Source organism: Lissotriton vulgaris, chromosome 4_1 (genome assembly GCF_964263255.1).
Source record: "Lissotriton vulgaris chromosome 4_1, aLisVul1.2, whole genome shotgun sequence".
Lineage (NCBI taxonomy): Eukaryota > Metazoa > Chordata > Amphibia > Caudata > Salamandridae > Lissotriton > Lissotriton vulgaris.
The window spans coordinates 1604442071-1604462263 of record NC_141691.1 but is presented as its reverse complement, the minus strand read 5'-3'; the positions used below and the strand labels follow the sequence as shown (position 1 = coordinate 1604462263).

The 20193-nt window shown below is 43.2% G+C and overlaps 1 protein-coding gene across 3 annotated transcripts in view; it reads left to right on the top strand.

The window, feature by feature from the left end:
* NCOA2 (nuclear receptor coactivator 2) overlaps positions 1-20193 on the top strand; it is a 768019-nt gene that overhangs the window by 651320 nt on the left and 96506 nt on the right. For all 3 annotated transcript variants that reach the window (XM_086965858.1, XM_086965859.1, XM_086965857.1), the window contains exon 20: positions 811-1009. In XM_086965858.1, the coding sequence (XP_086821984.1) occupies positions 811-1009 (199 nt within the window). The remainder of the gene's footprint in view (positions 1-810; positions 1010-20193) is intronic.

The following is a 20193-nucleotide window of genomic DNA, read 5'->3' as shown; positions in this document are numbered from 1 at the left end:
ATCACCCCCCACCTGAGAAACCTACACTGGCTCCCGTCGACAAGAGGATCACCTTCAAACTCCTCACCCACGCACACAAAGCCGGACCAGCCTACCTGAACAGCAGACAGCTTCCACACCCCTCGCCGCCAGCTCTGCTTCGCCAGCCTCGCTCTCGCCGCCGTCCCCCGCATCCAATGAACAACCTCAGGCGGCAGATCCTTCTCCTACCTCGCCGCCAAGGCCTGGAACAACCTTCCTACCCACCTACGGCAGACCGAAGACCTACTCGCCTTCAGAAGACTCCTCAAGACCTGGCTCTTCGAACAGTAGCGAAGCTGTATTGATATTACAATACAATACAATCTACATCCATGGTGATATAAGATAGTTTAGAAAGATTCCTTTAAAAAACGATGAAACAAACATTTCAGAAGTAAGACCTGCTATGCACATCATAATGGAGTAATACATTTAAATCCATACAGAACGTATGAATCTTTATTGAGAACCATGCTGCTTGACTCTTGTGTAATGCTGTTAGTAACAAAAGACATATACAGCCACACCATACACAATGGCATGGTCGTAAAAATAATCTAAATGCAAACACACTAGAGAAGTGTTTCTAGTCCTCTCTTAAGGGGTCATGTTCAGACATGCCCTTTTTCATGTTTTGTTTTTTCACCAGAGGATTCCAGATTTATTGTAGTGTTCTATAACCTGAAAATTGCTAAAAGTGTTTAATTATATTTTGACTGTCTGAAGAGAGCCTAATTCAGAAAGATTTCAAGCTGCTCTGTTTTTTTTTTCCCTCATTCATGAAAACAGCATGTTTTCACAACAGTCTCCGCCACATTTTGGGCAGCAAGCAAATACCAGCATGTACAATAACAATATGAACATCAATGTATCTATGGCAACGAATTCAAGTGGCATGAATAACATGAATCAGATGGCAGGACAGATCAGTATGACCTCAGTGACCTCGGTGCCTACATCAGGCCTGTCCTCCATGGGTTCGGAGCAGGTAAGCCATCAAACAAATGTGTTCATATGCCTGTTTAAGACAATGTGGTTGAAAATAAATTGACAAAAATACGGTTATAATGAAAAAAAAAGTAAACTATATGTGAAGATTCTGTAATGTCTTTTTGAAGTATCGTACCCCATGGGAAAAATTAATTATTCTTAGAGGGCGTAACTCCATGTTTTAGAAATATTTTACAAGCCCCTGCACCCCCATGAGCTCACTTTGCTAAATTCATATTAATATTATTCCAAGATGGCCAAATTGAGCTGATACTCCCTCTTACAGTTGGCAGAGTTATTGTATTTTTTTCCTCTTTAAAGAGATTTGCTATTACACTTTGGATGGGAAGGAAAGATTATTATTCTTTTTTTAATGGATTTATTTATGAATGGTTTGCTAAATTTTTACTTCCATGCCATTTGTGATGCCACAGTGGGAGCTTAACTTGGTCGTGACGTTTCTCATGAGTGCGCGCTTAGAGCCAAAGCAAAGCTGCTCGTTGTATCTCCTACCTCTGAAGACTATCTTCCTCATTTAGGTTACCTCAGCTCATAACCTGAGTGAGTTTATGGCACTTTCAGTGCACCGACCACCTACTCCTTTCTAAGATGGTCGTCTTTCCAGTGTTTGTTTCTAAATTGAAGATGGTGCCAATCTTTTTTACTTTAAAATAATTTCCCGCCTAATTCATTCATGAGGAGACATCACAACACTTTAATATCCATTTTTTTTATCATGTTCATCGCCCATTTATTTATTTTTTCCTCTTTGTTGCCATCTTATTCTGCAGCAGTATTTGTCATCGGATTCTCACCTGGGTGACTATGAAATGGTCTCTTTCTCACCTTTTCTCAGAGCAGAGTTGGTGCCTTGCTTATCAACACCTGTGCCATTCACCATCAGCAATCAAGTAATACCAGCATTGCCAGGAAGGTTATTCTGCCCTTTGTGGCTTTTTTCTACTGATTGGGACTCTCTTAAGTAAACACTTGACACCATTCTCATCTCCTGCTCCGGACATCCAATGCCTTAAACACTGTTTGAACATCATCCAGACCTGGATGTCGGGCGCCTCCCTGAAACCGAACCCTACCAAGAATTCATATTATTTGCAAAGAACAACAAACAAGATACAGGCTCAAATGGCGTGAACCATGACGGCTTCGTACCCCAACTTTCAACAAACGCCAAGTAACCTGAACACATTGCCAAATGCAAACAAATTTGGTCTGGTACCAGCCCTAAAAGAAAGTGTCACCATTTCTTTGAGAAACTGACTTCTGAACTGCATACTCCCGCTTCTGGACAACAGTCATACCTTACTCCATGGCCTACCAGACTACACTGGCATCCCTTAGGAGCATCCTACACTAAACAGCACGTCTCATCCAGGGCCTGAAAGAAATATGACTTTATCACCCCCATCCTGATGGAACTCCATTGGCTCCCACGAACTTCAAACCCAGCTGCATTGCTTCATCATTTACAAAGCCTTCATAACCAGCACACCGAATTGTCTTGCAGTCAAGCTCACCATTTCTGGAGGTTCTTGGCACGCCCACAACCAGAAAATCTTCAGACTGCAAACTAAGAAGTGTAAAAAAGAAAAGCAAGACAGCAGGTGTTTTTCCATCTATGCACCCAGGATCTGGAATAATATTACCCTCTTTATCAGGTCTGCTCTAACGCTGCTTCAAAATAGGAACGAGTTGAAGACACACCCTTTTAAAGAGTACTACATCACAACACATTACCCATCCACAACCCAGCTTTCTCTCCTATTACGGATTGACTTCATGCTGGCCTTTGACCAGCTCTACTGGGCTGGCTATGTTCGCGCTATAGAAATATCATTTACATACATTCATGCATACTTATATTTATATTAAGTGCAGGGTGGTATTGTGGTTGCTAGGAGAAATCATCCTTTCTCCGGGCAGACCAGAAGGGTTATGGAGAGATTTTCAAAGCATCCAGTTCATATCTGCAGGACCCCTGCTAGAGGTAGTGTGCCTTCTCCACTCCCTCCTTGAAAATGTAGTTGTTTTTATTCACATTTCCAAAATCAGTGGGTGTATATTCAATTACACATTTTTTGGCATATATTTTTGCTGCTTAATATTAGTAGAGCTTAACATCATTCACAATAAAAGTTAATCTGATTGAGACTTCTTGCCACAGATTCCTCACCTTTGAATTATTCCCCAGGCGCCAGACTGGATCCAGAAAAGCTCCTACAGCAGTACCTCTGCGCGACTCCGTAGCGACGTTGTGCACTGGATGTGACGTCTACATTTTTTCAAAACTTTATTTGGCAATTAATAACTGCCTTAAACGTACAATAAAAGTTAGCATTCATAATAAAATACAATTTAAATAAAATTCAATCAATAAACCCTTCCATAATATCAGCTCAGTAATTCATCACATACGCTAAATAAACAATCATATGCCCTGTACAGTATCTAACACAGAACATTCCCTTAAATAGCTTTCAAAATAAGACCAACATTAAAACACACCAAATGATCATTTAATGCAAACAGATATATCAATGTGTCTTTATAATTTCCTGTGTTCTGTGCAACAAAAAGGGGTTTCAGATGTTGGCTTTGCACTTTCTTACAAAACTTGCAAAACAGGATGAAACGCTGTGTGGTGTTTTTTGGTCGTTCCGTCGCAAGCAATCTTATTAGAGGGGCAGGAGTTCATCTTAGGAAATGCAACCAAATGGTGAGTCATTGTAAATCTAGTTGGGACGTACCGGTGTTTGATTTTGTTAACATACGTCAAACTGCCAGCCCTCCCTTTCCATCAAAGTCCTATAGAAAGCAACCATCGTTTTCCTCAACTCATCATATAATCTGTGTTCAGACCTTTGTTGTAAAAAAAAAAATAGCCTTGATGAGGTTTCTTAGTGATGAGACCTGGGATGGCTCTACCCCTACTGACCAATTAAATATGGAGCTAAACACAGAATCTACATAAGGCATCCATGGAACACGAGAAACATAATCAAATTTCAAACAATCAGGCATAATAGATTTTGTGAGACTAGCTTTCTAAATGGTAAAAATAAGAAACTAGAGAAGCAATGGTCTCATTAAAAGAAGGTCCTCTAGATAAGGTAATCATGCCTCTTAATGCACAATTAAGTATGAAGCTGAAACTGCCGTCATCTTCTCATTCCAAGGAGCGCTCAATGGCTCGCTCCAGAAGTCCTTGATGCGAGCGTCCTTTGACCGCCATGTCCAAAGGTAAGTTGTGACATAAGCAGTCTAAGTCGTGGCATTCCCTGACTTCACCACATACGTGCAACGTCTCTGAAGCCCTTCATGTCCTCCGGTTGAGGAGTCTGGACGAGAGTCTACTCTGTGCCCTCCAGTATTCCCTGGAGCCGGGGCAACTCTTGACCAGATGAGACAATATTATTAATCCCTTCATTCCATCTTTGGATCTCTGCCTCCCTTTTGTGTATGTCTCAGCCACAAGGAGGCCAGAGGAGCCTTGACCAAATCCACACCGTCGGGGTGTCCCTCAGTGGCATTGAGGCCCTCTGGATCCGTAGTCGAATTCGTGTCTGCTCTGGTGCACAGCTCTTTGCGATGCCAGTGTCTAATCAGCCATCTCCGACGTAGACTTCGGAACTTTTCAGTGCTATGACATGTGTCCGACACAGGTGTCGCCACATCGTCACCGGTGGCAGTGTCGGTGGAGCAGTTCACCCTGGGCCGCTTTCCTCCTCTTTCAGAGGAGAACCCTACTGTTCTTCCTTCAGGAGAAGAGGGTTTTGTTGGAGACTGAGAAGAAATAGAGCTCATTCCACCGACGACTGACACTGCTCAGCCTCCCCTGGATGTTATTTGGATATCTGAGTTGGGTGAGGCTAGAGGTCTTGAGTCCTCCCCTTCTTCTGGCTTGCTTTCTTCGCCCGGCCTAGTTTCTGAGGTTAGCTCTTGTTTTCACTGAGCTTCTGAGGAGGGTAGCTGTGGTTCTGGAGCTGCAGCTCCCTTCTGTGGAGATGGTCATTGGCCCCTTAGTTGGGGTGCTTCATCAGGGCCAACAGAGCCTGTGCTCCCCTTCAGTGAGACCCTATTTGATATTTTGTTGAGGACTTGGGCTAAACCCATTTTGGGGACCCCAGTGGACCAGTCAATAGCTCGTAGGCAGGATGGTGCCTACATCTGGCAACCTACTCCATGCAGCTTTGTGCTTCTGGCTGCTGCAGCGCCACCCCCACCCCCAACGACAACTCCCTTTGTAACCTCCCTCCGGAACACGAAGTCTAGGGAGTCTCGATACTTTTGGTAGGCATATTTGTTTTGCCATCTGTTCCGTTTTCCATGTCTTAGGATTCGGTCTCGCACCTTTTCCACTCGCTCCCGGATGAGATCCGGAACGATCTTACATTCCTTCATGATGACCGACAGGCAGCTAAATAAATTGCTGATTTGATGTGACATTGATACCACAAATTCTGTTGGGCGAGCCACGGCTCTTTGTGGCACTTTGCTGGTGTGCATGCCTACGCACCTATTGTTTTTTGGAGGCTGTTCAATCCATTTTGGCATACTTTCTGCTCCTCTTCTTCCTCCCTGAATTCCCCCACAACCCTCCCCCTCCCCCAATCCGTGCCAACCGCCACTGCCCATTGGATTTTTTCTTTCAGCCTAAGGGTGGCACCCGGTGAGGCTACGGGAGGTATTTTTTATTACTACTGAAACTGTCATTGTCCGGTTATGGACTCTTATTTGGTATATATATATTGTTTTATGGCCCTATTGGGGTTCAACACCTGTAATTGCAAGGTGTTCTTTAGCGTTTCTACCCAGGTTACCTTTGGGGAATTTTGCTTTTATTGTGTGCATGCACTGTTGCCTTGTTCTACTTTGTATGCTTTGCAGGCATTTTTACATATGTTTTTGGCACTTTAGTACTACTTTTAGGGGACTTAAAATTCTGTTGCTTGGTAAGCTAGTGCAAGAGGTTTCTCCTTGCCTCCCCCGCCCCTTTTTTGTTGAGTGTGTTCTCCTCACTAGACACCTGCCGCACTGCCTCCATCATCTTTTTCGTCTATCATGTATTTGGATATATAAATATGAAAAAATGTCATAATGTGTAAATATATACAAAACCAGAATAATTATAAATAAAAAATATATTTTGATATCTATTTTCGTGTGTATCCACTGACATTTGATAGGGTGATACCTTTCACTGTAACATGAACAGAATTTTGATATACATACCTAGCTAAAACATTTCCTAAATGGTGTGTTCTCCTCACTAGCCAGGGGTTCTTCCTTGCGCTCTATCTGGTGCCCTTTCTTTCCTAGTGGATGCAGGGGAAGAGGGTATAATTCTTGGACTTAGGCAGGCAGTATTCCTTCTTTAGTCTCTTTTAGGCGTCAACACTTCTTGTGCTAGTTTTTACTATGCACGTGCACTCTACCATTTCTATTACTTGCAATATTTCTTGTGGACGTACTTTGTCCATATCTTGGCATGGGTGGACTACTCTGGCAACTCTCTCTCTTCTATGCCACCTCATTAACTGTTTTTAATCTGCTTCTGCCATGCGCAAGCTGTTGTTGGTTTTCACTTTTGGGAAATGTTTTTGTACTTCGTTGGAAACATTTATATGACACTAATGGTACCAATCCCAACATTTAGTTACTGAACTAGTTGTTCTTCAGATGTTGCCTTCTACCCCTCTTAGGGGTGTATGGCTGTTTTTCTTCTTACGTTTGTTCTCGAACATAGATTCCTTAACCACCCTTTCCTGAGGTTGGTCGTAAGGAGATTTTGTGATCATTTTGGATTCTTTTCCAGAATTTCCTTCATTTCTCATAAGCATGGATGAGGTTCCAACACCTTAAGGGTTCGTTATCTCTTGAACTAATGAGTATGGAAAATGCCGATCTTGGGTTATGCCGGGATCCTCACTCATGATGTCACAGGAATTGTTGAGTGGGCACAGACTGTCCCGTGGAAACTGGAGATTTCTTTTTGCTCATGGATTTCCCTACCTCTCTCTCTCTTCTCTTCCTTCGGAAGAGGTAGAGTTCTTTCTCCTCCGTGGTTGGGGTATACAAAGTTTCTTGCTGTGTTTAGATTATACCTTCTGGCCGTTTTATGGGTCCTGTCTTCTACTGAGAAATTTTTCTTATAACCGACACACTTTTTATGCTGTATGTACTGCCACTCCATCTGTTGTTTCAGTTCTGTAAACTGATCCTTGGTTTTGGACCTCCATTTGTGGCGTTTGGTCTTCCACAACTATTTACTCTGTCTTTTATTCGCTGCTTTAGCCAGGTCCCTTTTTCTTTCTGATATTCCTTCTTTAACATGGAGACTAGTTATATCAATAGGTTTTCTATGTGTTGGCGTTTGTGTGACTTCATTTTTTTATCGTCCCAGATAGTGGTCTTCACTTCTTTGTTCTGCGGGATTGTTTTTCACCTGGTCTTTTCCTTTTGAGTTATCTCTCAGTTGCCTGATTGTAACCATTCAGTCGGTGGTGTTTTTTAATGTCCGATTGCGTTTTGGGGGGTTTGGGTGATACCTTCCCTTCCTTCTGTTCTTTTATACGATACAATACTATGATACCATGCTGCTATTGTCAGTCAAAAGAATAAGACACGCACCACTGAAGGCTGTAGAGTCCTATAAGAGGTTGTTGCGTGCTGCTGGGGCTTCGCTTTCTGTGCCAAGAAGTGTTTGAATGAAATCTCAAGTGCAAATCCTGTTATGAGTTGTCCCCCTGCGCACAGCGTGAAGAATACCAAAAAACGTTGGTATATTTTGTTAATCATTGATGAGCTGTCTAAAGCCCTGGAAGACCTCACAACCGAAATTAACCTGATCAAAACCGAATTAACTGACACTATGGAGACAACTGATTTCACCAAAACTCTGAAGGACATAAATATTCAATTGGCTAAATACACTCGGGATATTCAAGAGCACAAGATCTGCAAATTCAAAAGAGACACCATCGACTACAAGCTCGGGGAGGTATACACTTGGGCAGAAGTGTATGCCCGCCATCGCCAACCCAAAGCCTACATCCATATTCCGCAACAGACACCTCTTCATCCGATGGTGACACACTCCCTCAACAGCAACAAACCCATAAACAAATTGTAGCAGAACAACCAACATCAGGTACTGCGGTCCCTTTTTTAGAAGGAGGCCCTGAAGGGCAAGGCGACCCAGGCAGGGGAAAACAGTAGAAAAAACAAAAGAACCAATAGAAGCCAAGAACAAAAGGGGCAAGAGGAAATAACTGATTTCAATAACCTGGTTATTAACATTTCTTCATACAAATTTTCTGATCTGGAATTGCGCACACTACAGAAAGGACAATCCTTTGTACCGACCACGAATACTAATACTCTGGAGCTGGAAATAAGTTTCTTCAAACTGATGAGAAACATCAGACTTCATAACTATTTTGAAAACATTGTTCCCAAGACTCCCCAACAAGATGATTTACTGATGGGTCTACATCCTCGTAGCACGTTTTTGGCTCCAGTGAGCCATAAGATTATTGACACCTTTGAAAACTTAGTCAAACAAGACATTTTGTCTTTGAAATTTCAACGAAATCTTAAACACTCCAACATGACAATGAAGGATAGAAGCATCCTCAAGAAATTTGCTGACAATCAGTCCATAGTATGCCAAAATGCAGATAAAGGTGGTGCACTCGTAATCATGGACAGTTCTTTTTACAATGAACAAGTGTCGATTCATGTTGCCGACATCAACACCTATGCCAAATTGGATTACAATCCCACCAACTAATTCAAAACAACACTTTTGACTATTCTACAGAAAGTGGTTGATGAAGATACCATCACGGAGAAAGTCCAAAAATACTTGATTCAGGAACATCCCAAAACACTGTCGCTATATATGCTACCAAAAGTCCACAAGGACAGAGAACCTCCATTCAGACCAATAGTCTCCACAAGGGGCAGTATTCACGAACCCATTGGGAAATTTCTCGATAAACATTTGCAACCATTGGTGAGCAAAACTACTACCTATATTTGTGATACAACTGATTTCCTGATCAAAATCAATAACTTCGAACTTGTTTCTGAAGAACTATGGTTATGCACTATAGACGTCAAAGCCTTATATACTTCAATCCCCCACAATCTTGGCATAGAAGCTATTGAACATGCACTAGTAAACTCTGACATCAAACCACAACTACAACCTTTCCTATTGGAACTACTCATGTTCACTCTATACCAGAGTTACTTCAACTGGAAAGACACATGCTACTTACAACTAAGCGGTACATCTATGGGAAACTGTGCGGCTCCAGTATATGCCAATCTTTTCATGCACCACTTTGAACAGCAGTACATTCTCAACCAACAATCATGGCTACAACACGGAAAAATTTTCCTCAGGTACATAGATGATGTTTTTTTTACTATGGTCAGGATCAAGGGACACACTTGAGATTTTTCTTCAACAACTCAATGGAACAAATGATCGCATTCAATTCACGTGGACATATGACCAACAGTCAATTAACTTTTTGGATGTACAAGTACAGTTGGAACAGAATACATTTATCACAGCCCTATATCGTAAAGAAACTGACCGGAATAGCATCTTGCACTACTCAAGTTTTCATCGATCCAGTCTCAAAAACAATTTACCGTTATCTCAACTCTTCAGAGTCCAACGAATCGTCTCAGACCCCTCCGAATGTGAGAAACAAATGGATGACATGTGCAATAGATTCAGCACATGTGGATATCCGTTGGAAATATTGACAACAGCCAAGAATAAGTGTGACACCATTGATAGGAAAGATCTTTTATCTCCAAAACCTAAACAAGACACTTAGTGAATGCCAGTAGTTTCCAAACACTCTATCTTGAATAACAAGTTTCGCAAGATCATCTTGAAACATTGGCAACTACTTAGTAGGGAATCTGACTTCGGAGGCCTGTTTGAACAAACACCCATCTTCTCATACACCAGAGGACCCAATCTCAAAGAATTACTCACTCATTCCAATACAGACTCCAACACCATCAGATATAAGGGTTTATTACCATGCTACAATTGTAGTAATTGTAACAACACTATAAAAGGTAACACCATTCATCATCCCATGAAAGGAAGTACCATCAAGTTAAAGGTCAACGCCACGTGCAATACATCTAATTGATATACTTACTCAAATGTACTTGTGGCCTCTGTTATGTAGGCCACACAGGAAGGAAAATTAGAACTAGGATCCTTGAACACAAGAGCAACATTAGAACTCATACCATCAAATCTACTGTAGCCGCACACTTTTTGGAAAAAAGACACAACGTCTCTCAACTACAATTCACTGTTCTTGAAAACGTGTCTTTGATTGAAGGTACCAACAACAAAAACAGGCTGCTGCAAAGAGAGAACTTTTGGATACGGTACCTGTGAACGATGCAACTGACAGGACTTAATGACAGGATGGAATTTTTATGTTACCTTTAAATACATTTTTATGTTTATTTGCTTTTGAATACATTGCTCGTAACCTTTATTCTTCTCTCTGTTATACCTGCTCTTTGTTTATGCACCCCAATTCAAAATGGCGGCCACTATTCACAGACTTAGTCCTTTGTCTATGTCCATTCATCTCCGGTTGAACGCCAGCTCCTAACTTTATTAATCAAACACACACACTCGTTCACATAACCACACCGAACATACCAGCACCCTATCGGGCTACACGGGTTCAAGATAACGTCCTAAGTAAATACCCACAGGACGAGGACCGGATCATTAACCAGCACATGTTTTTGCATGTTTCGTAATCTTTTGCCCTATCATTTTTTCAGATTGCACAACCATTGATGACGGGCTCGTCCGTATGTACTTTTCATAACTTGATGTTTGCACCGAGCACTGCACGTTTCTTTCAGAGTCCATGATCACTTCGGTCTTTTGGTTAAATCGATTACAGCTATATGCCGGTACTGACTTTGTATTCACGCTGCATAATAGATAATATCACACGTTATTCACTTTACCCTGTGAGTTCACTTTCCCTATTTTCACACGCTTCTTCACTTTCAGGATCACTGCGATGTCACTCTATTTACTAGTTGTCTGTATAGTTTCCAGTTTATTTTTGTTGCATGCTTAATTGCGTGTCATTCTGATTAGTATAACACCAGCATGTGAATTTCTGATTATTGATAAAGTTGTTGTAGGACTTGCAGGATGTTCCCCTTACCTAGACCGTTTTATCTTTTGTTCACAGAATGTTCCCCTGATGAAGGGCAATAATCATGCCCGAAATGCATTGGGACTGAATTGAGAACCATGTATATGATGATTAGAATGATGACATCATGCTTTCAGTATAAAATTTGAAAATTTGAAGATGACAGTCAGTCATACGAAAGGATTTATGAATTAAATTCAGTGTTGAAACACTCGTGCTATTGTCAGTCAACCATTCGGTCCATGGTCGCTGGTGTAAACGTTTTTATATATCTTCTTTTGGGAGTATTTCAATATACAGTGTGTATATATATATATATATATATATATATATATATATATATATATATATATATATATATATATTACATTCTTTTATACAGGTACAGTCATGTTATTCTTCCTTTCTTAGAAGAGAGTGCATTTTTGCTTACATTGCTGCTTTTTCCTGGTGCCCTAGAGGGACCTTCCCTTGTTCGTTGCTAGGCTTTTGCTAACCATTCCTCCTCTGTGGGTTCTTCGTTGGATAGTCCCAGAGGTCTCACTTATTTCTCAAAAGTGTTTCCTTGGACCACATTGTTGTTATTGTTCCCACTGCTTTTCTTAAAGCATTGAGTGGTGCTCCCTACATCATTTGGTTCTATGGCACAGAGTTTTGGCTCATGGGTATTAGCTATTTTCCTTCAGCCCTGTCCACTAATGGTCCGGCTACCATTGGAGGAGCTGGGTAGTATTATGATTATAGGAAGCGCTCTTTCCAACACCCCTTTATTCTTCTGCCATGGTGCTCTTCCATGTTTTTCCATAGTTATGAACTTAAGTTCCATATGGATTTTCCACAATATTTCTAGTGAGGCATCTTCTTTCCTCACCTCCCTTCCTGAAAGCTGTTTGCTCTCTTTTATAATAGCCCGCTTGTCCTACTCAAGGATCTTTTAGTGGGATTAGTTTGCAGACCCTTCTCCGGTAGTGGTATTGATTGGGTAACCCATTCAAAGGTGAGGAATCTGCTGCTAGATGTCTCTATCAGATGAATCAGTTACTTACCTTCGGTAACGCCTTATCTGGTCTAACCAGTGAGAAGTGTGGCTCACTGGTTAGAGCAGGCAGACCCTGAAGCAGAGGTCAGACCCGGGACCAGGGTTCGATTCCCAACGCGGCAGGGTCTTGAGCTCAAATGTCCACGGACTCGACAATTCTCGCTTCGGTGCCTGACCTAATCATGGGTTCACACTCTGCAACTCTGGGCATTAAGCTTGCTTAATCTCCACAATGGACCCCCACGGCGGGATGCCTGGCTTTCACCTTGGGGATGCCCTGTAGGGGCTATCTCACAGGGAAAAGCCAGGACGGGTTCCCAATGCAAGCGCCGAGATACCCCCACAGGTGATCGAGCGCTAAAAAGAGACAAAATCTAGCTGCAGATTTCTAACCGACCCACCCATTCTCCCTGCTCTGTTAACTGGTTAATCTTTTAGTCTACCAGATCCCTTTCTGAGCACGCGCGTGCCTTTCATTAAGTTTAAAAAAAATTAAATAACACATTTTATGAAAGAAGATTGTATTTGGGCACATTGGTACCATAAGCAGTTTCTATAAGCGGCTCTGGTTTTTAGCGTGGAAATTAGTCTTGAAAGAAACTGACACCAGCACGTCAGGGAATGGCGTATATTGACTCTGTCAACATCACATCCGATGGACTATGACGCTATGGAGTCACTCGATGCCCTCTACCGAACCTGAGGGACTGCTGTAGAAAGTTTTCTGAATCCATTCTGGCGCCTGGGGATAGTTCAGAGTTGAGGAATCTGCAGCTATATCCTGTCTCTACCAGATAAGGCGTTACCGAAGGTATGTAACTTATTTGATAGGCAATAAACGCATCAAAATGTTGGTGTTCATAAAGGTGTTTAGTATTGTCTTAGCGCAAGCAGCCTATTGGTCCCATGATTATTATGTTAGCTTTCTGTAAAAATGAAACTGTTCCTAAGATAACTATATTGTTCTGAACACTGTAGTAAATCATTTTGCTATCCAATTTCATTAATATCATTAAATTAAACAGTCTCTTCTTAATCTTAACAGATTAGTGATACAATGACTAGATGCAGCGAACATCTCGTTAAAATGTACTCTGTGAAGGTGCACTAGATGATCAAGCAAACTTTGTGGTGTCTGTGGTACACGAGCAACAGATCCGTGCCAGATTTTCAGGTTATTTTGTAAATAAGTGTTATATGTTAATTAATCTTATCTTTATATTCTGAAAACCTGGCATGGATGTGGCACTCCTCAACCTGTGTTGATGGCACCCCTGGAATATAGAAAATGTTTTACTTGTTTGTTAGGATACAAATTCATGCATATGCTGTGTTTGCATTGGTGAAAATGTGGTCAAATCCATAGTCAGTAGTAGTTTATGTGAAATAGCTTCCATTGCTATTATCATTTTGCCTCTTACCGGGCAACTTGGAGCAAAATAAGCTGTCTCTAAATTTGCCTCTACAGTCCTAAATATTTAATCCATAGGACTTTAAAGTGCAGTCTTAATAGTGAAGTCCTAAAGTAGTTTATGAAAATTTTAGCTGTGTTTTATTGTAAAAAGAAATGCAGTGCCGAGTCTGGTTAAGTCCTGTGTAGAAGAATTACGGTGTGTATAAGCACGGACCCAAGGAATCGGTTTAAATACGTACGTTGTAAGAAACTCAGACTTGTTTCTCTAGCACTTAACTTTTGTTATCAACCACTGTGGGCATAAGGTGGTCAATAGTAGCAGCAGTCAAATGATTTCTGAGCTAAAGGCATTAAAGAATCAAGAAAATCACCGAGGTACTCTAGCAATTCTTTATCTGATAGAGACGTCTAGCCCAGATTCCTTAATTTAGAATATTCCCCAGATGTCAGACTGGTCCGTAAAACTTTGCGCAGCAGCACCTCTGCGCACCGGGGGGCGGCGCCGTACCTGACTATCATGAATGTGACGTCAGCGGAGCCATATATGCCCCGCCCCGGCGCGCCAACATCAGTTTTCTTCATTTCTGCATCACGACGCGGATCCTGGAAACCAGCAGTTCCTGGCCTACTTCGGGCCTTCTCGACACCGTTGGTGTCTTACCGGAACAGTGTGCAATGCCTTCCGGGTTCAAAGCCTTGAGGCCTGTGCGCGTCAGATGTCCGGCACTGACCCGCTCCTTATTTACATGTGGTGCCTTGGTGTGTACCACGATTCCAAGCAATGCGACGACTGTCGATAGATGATACCAAAGTCCCTTCAGGAACGCTGTATAAAGCTGTTAGCCGCGCGGAGGTCCTGCCCAGCTTATCCTTGTTGCCGCTCTCCCTCTCCAGAGGCCGCTCCCGCGACCCAAAAAAGGTAAGCGGGTCCATAAGAGTCCATTGAGGTCCTCCTCTCGTGGGTGTGCCGCTGGTGCCCATTCCTCTGTGCTAAGAGCGCCTGGAGGGCACTTCCTCCATACCCTACTTTTCCAGGAGTTGGAGCGACGCGTGCCCAAATGGAGGCCTCCACCCGGGCTCTTCCTCCGGATTCCTCGCTTCTGTCTCCTCAGCGCGGTCTGGCGACACCGGTCTCCGCTACAGCCCTTTCGGATGCTGCTGCTTCCCCTGGTCGGGAGCCACTGGTGCGAGTCCCTAGTGTGGCATGGCCTTCGGTTTGTTCCCCAGCCCAGCACTTTATGGCAACTGGAAGGATTAGTCTCCAACCGTCTCCTACGGATGGCCTCTTGTCCCCTCCTAGGGTGACTACTGAGCTAGGGCCGCTTATGCGCAGACTATCAACGGGGCAGCTGCTATCCTCAGCTTTCAGCCTCCTGTGGTACCCCTCATTCCTAATCCCTTAATGGATTTGCTTCATATTGAACCCATTACGGTGGAGCCCTTGCTACCCCTTGGGGCGCTTTATTAGAGGTACTGCGTGGCGCATGGGCACAGCCCTCTTCCGGGGCCCCAGTTGATTGGGCTATTGCTGGTAGGCAACGCCCGGGGATCCACTTTGTCTATCCCTCTACCCTACTGCTCAGGGCCTGGTGCTTCAGGCGGCGTTTGGGTTGCAGGACTCCTCCACTTTGCCCTGGTTTCCTCCCAACCGGGAATCCAGGTGGCTGGATGCATGTGGAAGACCGCTTTTTGCTTCTTCTAGCGCAGCCATTCGCGCTTTAAACACTACATGCGTGTTTGCAAGGTCGTCTTCTGCACTCTGGGACTCTGTGGCTAACCTTCTTCCTTCCCTTCCGGAGGAAATGTGCCCTGAGTTACTCCGTCTGGTCCTTCACAGCAAGGAAATGGCTCATTTTACAATAGGCTCCTCTCTGGATATCACAGACTCTGTGGGCTGTGATCTTGCACGGTCGGTGGCTTTGCGCCATCATGCCTGGATGCATGACAGTCGCTTCCCTGATAATATTCGGGAGGGCCTCTGAGACATGCCGTTTAATGGGATGGACCTTTTTTGGATCCCACGCTGACTCCGAGATCTCCAGGCTTCTGTCAGGGCTGCCGTAATTCTGCCGTGCTACTGACCGATTGGCTTTTCTTCTTCTTTGCTGTCTTTCTTTACAGACCAGTTTTTATCAGAGGCAGGTTGGTGCCTCTGTATTGTCTATACAGCCGTAAGGCTGAGTTATTTTAGTTTCCAAGTCCTCTGATTGTCTGTTTTGACCCTTCTTGCCAGGGGTTAACCCTTGCCCTATGAGGCGTATTGGCGGGTGGCAGGTGTCTGCCTTTGCCTTCATAGGCTCCTGTGGAGTTTTCATTATGGGTATCCCTCTGGGGCACATATACCTCCCTTTTATCACGTCCCGCAGGGTCGCAGCGCTCTGTTGTCTGTAGTGATCAGACTCCGGGTCTATGCTCAGAAGTATCTATCTTACATGGCCTGGCATCTTCCTTTTGCCCTCTGGCTTTTGGTGCCAGGCCCTTCTGGGCTGTTCTCCCAAGTAAGGAGTTGCTGTGGGTCTCTCTATTGTAGGTTGTTATGGCCTTTTGGCTTATTCCCCAACAGTTTTCTCCACATTCATGCTGCTTTCGCGCACAGATCTCTACGTCCCACTAGCATTCTTAGATATGGCGGACTTGTAGAGCCGGTTCTTCTTGAACCCCTCTCTTCCTGGTGTCTAGGACCCGTGAGTTGGTCCTTAGTACTCCGTTTTTCGCTCGTCTTTTCTTCTACATCATTGTCCTGCGAGGGAACTGTTCTCTCTCTCTCTTCCGGACTGACGGCAGACTTTGCTTATAGCCTGGACTGTCCCACTTTCTGTATAACTGCGGGTACTTTTGAGCGTGCCCTAGTGCCTGGCTTTGGCCAGGTTTCAGCATCTTCTTGCGGCTGTTTCTGCGCCATGTTCTTACTCATGGCTTGTGCGGCCTGTTGCCTTCTTGCTATTGGGCGCATCTCAGCTGTTCCTGCTGTCTTGCTTCCTGGTGTCCTCCTGTGAGTGTCTTTCGGGCTGTGTAGAGGCATCCTTTTGATGTTCTCACATGTCTGATTGGCAAGGGTCTCCGCAGTACTCTTTTTCTGTGATACCTGTGAGGGCGCTGCGCGCTCTCTCCGCCATACCACTTAATCAGTCCTTTGAGTTGGGTTTGTCGACTGCCGCATCCTGCAGTTCTTTCACGCCATGTGGTTCAGTTCTATTCCCTGCAAGGTGCTGAACTCTTGTCGCAGGGATTCCGTTCTCAATGAAGCTGTGTGCCAAGAAATCCTGCGCTGCTGCGAATATATTCCAACGACCCAGTATTCCATGCATCGCTGCAAAGGCCATAATCCCTCCGTCAGAACAAAGCAATTCATGAGCAACTATGGGGCTCATGAGCCGATTAAAATCCACTTCAGGAGACACCATATTGCAGAGACACAAATCCAGGGCCCAGTCGAAATCACAGCTCAGGCAATGAAAGACAGGATGGACACATGTGAAATAGGAAAATCGAAATGATAATCCATATGCTGCACTTAAGGTGGCGAGCGGCAGCGTTCCATAGTATTCAAGCATTCTGTTGCGAAACAGTGCTAACCGTGACAGCTCGTCTTGGAACACAGGAGGTGCAACCATTATTAATAAAACAAAACCGCACCAGAAAGCCTGCTGTGAGCGCCAGAAAAACGGGAAATCCACCTAATAGGCTGGAAAAAATCGAATGAAAGAAAGCAGGAATGACTCCAAATATCTTTTGGAAAGAAGTCACAGGACCACTGCTTACTACTTTAAAAAAGTGCGCCAGCCCCGATGTGGAGGATGCGTTAAAGATTGTATGAATCAGTGCAATGCAATGGTAGGTCAGTGTTTAATAAAGCATGCACTTCTGTGCGGGTGTTAGCTACGTGAAGGACAAATGTTTCACAAGCAGATGTCAGGGCGACTTCTTTTTGTGACAATAGGGCTCTTATTCGACTCATCCTATTGAACTCTGCTTTCAAGGTCGGAATCCTTGGCCAGATGGAAACATCCAAGTTCCCATGCGTGGGTGGATACAACACATTTTTACAGCAAACCACACGTTCACTGACTGTAACATAAGCTATGCCTTTTAATAACCCACAGCAATCTTCATTATATAAAAGTAAATAACTACAGTTTGCCAGTAAAGTGAATGTGGGGACGATAGCGGGCACGGGTGTACCTTTTAAAATACATGCTAAATTAGGCAGTTCCTGATTACAAGAGCCAAGTAACTGAATATGTCTACACATTAATGAATGATCTGGTGTTTCGGTGCACTCTTCACCTTTCAGATAAACCTCCTTTCCTTCCCTAAGGCATCTGTAAGTAAAAGGAAGCGACCAGGCTTCATGTAAATAGGAGCTACCAAGAGGCTCGTATCTACCAATGGCAAAATATTTCTTACAATTTGTAAATTGAAAAAGTGCAAACGGTAAAGGTATCAATCCGTGGATAAGCCACGTTGCAGTAGCGACCTCTGCCACTGAGAAAGGCAAAGACTCCAATCGTTCAATGTGGAACATGGAAAAAGATGCATCTCTCATTGAAAGCAAACGTTGCTTATCAGTCAAATTAAACGGGGCAAAAAGAGATGACACATTCATGTAATTCCAAGGCACCTTCCCGGCCTTTAGCGCCTGCAAGGTCCACGCAAACTGCATAATACAACTCAATTGATTTTGACCATGGTATAGTACAGACACATCATCTTGCACAATTTCAACAACAGATGACACAATATCATCCAATGTGTAAATGCGGGAGGAAAGCGTGTTAATGCTATTATCCACTACTGCAAGCACTTTTTCCAAATTAGCTTGATCAATAGCCCTAAGGGCGGATAGCCGCCTCAATCTGTGATGTTTTCCAGATATCATTATAAACGGCATATATCCATTTTCTAGATCTACCTCTTGCCGGGCCTTTTATGAACTCATTCAAATCAACATCGTCAGTCATTTTAGACAAATGCAGTTTGACTGACGCCAATGTAGAATGCTTGAGCCAATTCTGACATAATTTTCCTACTGAATTACAGAATGGTCACTCTCAAAACGTGGATCGACCCTGACCTGTGTAAAGCCATCAGACAGACCCAGAAAACGATGTTGGCACGCATCAGCAGTTCTGTGCCACATCAACAAACCCTTGGGATCTAAACTGGATATGTTAAAGGACGAGTTTTGCAATAGAGTTTGCAACTCTCTAATCGAACGTTTTGTAGTATTATCCAACCTTGAATATTCTTCCAAATCCGGGAAGGAAGGAGTATTCAATTTTTTAGAAGTAGCCAATCCAAAGCATGTTGTCTGTGAGATGGTAAAATTCAAAAACAACATATGATTCGGGATGAGACATGCACAGTGCAAAGCATCCGTGCCTTGTACCTGCCAACTTTTAGAACCCCAAACAGATTTAAGGTCAACTGTTTCCTTCCACAACTCGTAGCCTCCAACAGCTAGCTGGTCTAGAAAGGACTTAGAGTACAATAACGTAGTCTCGGTAAGTTCTGTCATTCTAAAATAAAATGAAGCGGGATTGGACTGATTAAAATCAGTAAAATAAGTGTACTTTTTCAAAAATGTACTAGAGCTGCCTCGCAAAGGAGCTGGGCAATGCTTCCACTGTGTATAATTTACAGTATTCCTCCTGGAATTAGTTTTAGGCAGGTAATGATTGCCAAAATGTTGGAAGCAAAACAAATCACCATAAGTAGCAGATTCTAAATATAAATCTTCAGCATCAAAGGCAGCATAATATTTAAAAATCAGCAAAAAACGCCTCTACGGTCTGAACATCACAATCATCAGAACGTATGTTTTGTTTAACAACATCCCCCATGTTAACTCTAAGCACATTAGGGACATTTATAACTTCAGTGGGCCCATGGATTTGAAATTTAACAGCATCCCAGACTATCCCATCCAGGACAGGCCAAGCAATGATGTTAACAAAAGTCAAATCTCCCTTCAATCTGTGGGCAGAATGAGACGAGGAATGGGGTGCCAATGTTCCATTCAGATGTCGAATGCATGTTCTCTCCTCGACATAGTGTCCAATAATTAATCGGAAAAAATAAAACACAAAACCAATTGAAATACAAAAGGTAAATTGAAAAAAGCCCCACACAAATATACGTCCAAGGGAGAATAAAAAAATGTTTTTTAAATAATTTTGTATAGACTCTAATCCTTGTCGGCTTTCCTGAAGTGTGTGAAACTGTGTCAAATGAAAATCTGGATTCCGTGGCCAAACGAGTTTGCAAATTAGGCATTGATAAATCAGTAGGGTAAGTGTAGTCAGTTTCATCAAGTTGAGTACCAGGCAATGCACTCAATAAAGGACTTGAAATTGCAGGCATCTCGAGGGCCACTTTGGCTCAGGATTCGAAGCTGTGGCCAATACAGAATTTCTCACCATTGAGGGACATGAGACTGCCGGTGTCATACTAGGAAGAATCAGCCACTCTGTGTATCT